This window comes from Pteropus alecto, unplaced genomic scaffold, assembly GCF_000325575.1.
Source record: "Pteropus alecto unplaced genomic scaffold, ASM32557v1 scaffold81, whole genome shotgun sequence".
NCBI classification, from domain to species: domain Eukaryota; kingdom Metazoa; phylum Chordata; class Mammalia; order Chiroptera; family Pteropodidae; genus Pteropus; species Pteropus alecto.
The window spans coordinates 9,221,099-9,223,882 of record NW_006433378.1 but is presented as its reverse complement, the minus strand read 5'-3'; the positions used below and the strand labels follow the sequence as shown (position 1 = coordinate 9,223,882).

The 2,784-nt window shown below is 44.4% G+C and overlaps 1 protein-coding gene across 1 annotated transcript; it reads left to right on the top strand.

Moving 5' to 3' along the window:
* Positions 1–127: 127 nt before the first annotated feature.
* Positions 128–1,723, top strand: P2RY1 (purinergic receptor P2Y1). The gene has a single exon (XM_006908217.1). The coding sequence runs from the start codon at positions 168–170 to the stop codon at positions 1,287–1,289; it is 1,122 nt and encodes a 373-aa protein (XP_006908279.1). The 5' UTR covers positions 128–167; the 3' UTR covers positions 1,290–1,723.
* The last annotated feature ends 1,061 nt before the right edge of the window (positions 1,724–2,784 follow it).

Genomic DNA, 2,784 nt, shown 5'->3' with positions numbered 1-2,784 from the left:
CCGGAGCCGGCGTGGGCGACCCCCCGCGCGACCCCTCCCGCGGGGATCCTCGGCGCCCGCTCCCTTCCGCGCGCCCGCTTCTCCGATGCGCGCTGCGCCCCTTGCCGCCGCCGCCCTCTCGCCGCCGCTTGCCCCTCGGAGCCGCCGCCTGAGTCCGGGAGGAGAAAATGACCGAGGTACTGTGGTCGGCTGTCCCCAACGGGACCGAAGCTGCCCTTCTGGCCGTCTCGGGCTCGCCCTGGGGAAACAGCACAGTCGCCTCCACCGCCGCCGTCGCCGCCTCGTTCAAATGCTCGCTGACCAAGACGGGCTTCCAGTTCTACTACCTGCCGGCCGTCTACATTTTCGTGTTCATCATCGGCTTCCTGGGCAACAGCGTGGCCATCTGGATGTTCGTCTTCCACATGAAGCCGTGGAGCGGCATCTCCGTGTACATGTTCAACTTGGCGGTGGCCGACTTCTTGTATGTGCTGACTCTGCCCGCGCTCATCTTCTACTACTTTAATAAGACAGACTGGATCTTCGGGGATGTCATGTGCAAGCTACAGAGGTTCATCTTCCATGTGAACCTCTACGGCAGCATCTTGTTCCTCACCTGCATCAGCGCGCACCGCTACAGTGGCGTGGTGTACCCGCTCAAGTCCCTGGGCCGGCTCAAGAAGAAGAACGCCGTCTACATCAGCGTGCTGGTGTGGCTCATCGTGGTGGTGGGGATCTCCCCCATCCTTTTCTACTCGGGCACCGGGGTCCGGAAAAACAAAACCACCACCTGCTATGACACCACCTCAGACGAGTACCTGCGAAGTTATTTCATCTACAGCATGTGCACGACCGTGGCCATGTTCTGTGTCCCCTTGGTGCTGATTCTGGGCTGTTACGGATTAATTGTGAGAGCTTTGATTTACAAAGATCTGGACAACTCACCTCTGAGGAGGAAATCAATTTACCTGGTGATTATCGTACTGACTGTTTTTGCTGTGTCTTACATCCCTTTCCATGTAATGAAAACGATGAATTTGAGGGCCCGGCTGGATTTTCAGACCCCAGAAATGTGTGCTTTTAATGACAGGGTTTATGCCACTTATCAGGTGACAAGAGGTCTAGCAAGTCTCAACAGCTGTGTGGACCCCATTCTCTATTTCTTGGCAGGAGATACTTTCAGAAGGAGGCTCTCCCGAGCGACCAGGAAAGCTTCCAGAAGAAGTGAGGCAAATTTGCAATCTAGGAGTGAAGACATGACCCTCAATATTTTATCCGAGTTCAAGCAGAATGGAGATACAAGCTTGTGAAGACTCAATCCCCAAACACCCACTTTTGTAACATGGTAGGATGCTTAATAGAACCAAGTGTTCTCCCCGCCCCCTTTAAGTTTCTAAAAGTTTAGAGGAAAATCAAACCAATAAATTAATGAGTTTAAAAAAAAAAAATGAAAATGCCCACACCCACACTTGGCTTGTTTGGGTTTGCTTTCAAGGCCTTCTTTCCTTCTAACCAGAAATATGTGTATAATAAAATAATACTGTCCCAATTAAACATTTACTTTCTCTTCTGCCTTTAAATTTTACAAGCTTTTCTGTTTAAGTGCACTTGAGTACTGGAACTATTTTGATATTAATCATTTCTCCAAGAAAACTGACCACCTGAATCCTGAGTTTGTGATTCATCTCGTCTTTAATGTTTTTAATAATCCATGGTAGAAACAAATTGAAACTCTACATTCTCAAACTTAGCACAGGTTATAGCAAAATACTAAACTCAATTTATTCACTCTCAGATGAACAGAGATCTCAGCTGGGTGTCGTTTTTGGTCCTATATGCATAGGTGGTAACTGACTGAGTTTCTTGGAGACTTGAATAGGAAAGTAAAGACAATGAATTTAAAAAACCTAAAAGTGATTATTTTCCAGTTATTTCCAGAAAACTGCTCACTATATGTTGGGTCCTAAATGTTTGATGATGAAAGCCTACATATATTATCTTACAGGTAAAACTCATTCAAAATAATCAAAGTGTACTTTCCTTGTAAACACCATGAACTCTGTTAGACTTCCTGTGAGAGAGCATTTTACTTGCATCACTGCTGTGCAGTGCCTTAGGAGTTTGTGTTCCAGTGCAAATGCTCACTCACATCTGTAAAAACAATTTGAAAAATCACAGATAAACTACAGACCAAAGTTGAATAACTGTCAGCAAGTTGAGGGCTGTTGGGCAGGAAGGTAGTATTATCAGAGAGAGAGTGTTTGCCAGTCATTCACAGTGCAGAGCCTACGAGCACATTCTCAAATGTATGAGGCAACTCTGAGTGGGGAGAAGACATTTTTAGAATAAGGACTGTAGTTTAAATTAAAACCATGGTGTAAAGGTTCTTTTTTGCTGCTTTGAAATGTTAGAAAACATGAAATGCAATGTGAAAAGGAGGCAGAATTTGTGTAGGTTGTGGTGATAGAATGAGAAGCTATAATCCTTTATTAGATCTTTTATCCTCATAGTTAAAGGGGGGGAAAAAACTGGAAACATATGAGAAAGGGAAATAAAGAGAATTAATTTTAAGTACCTAAGGGACCATGGCAGTGAAAAGTTACAGAAACTACTAATAGTTGAAGAAAAGACCACTTGGTCAGTGTTTTATTTTATATTTTTTCTCTGCCAGGCAGTAATGAGAAATCTATAAAATACTTTGATGATTTTATAACAGTTTTTCACTGAATGTTGAATTGCTGTATTTATAGCCTTTAAAACCTTAAAATTCTATATGATGTAGAATAATGAGGTGAGGTAACACAA

Excerpts from the sequence above, each read along its gene's own strand:
- P2RY1 (XM_006908217.1), top strand. The coding sequence starts at position 168 with ATGACCGAGGTACTGTGGTCGGCTGTCCCCAACGGGACCGAAGCTGCC.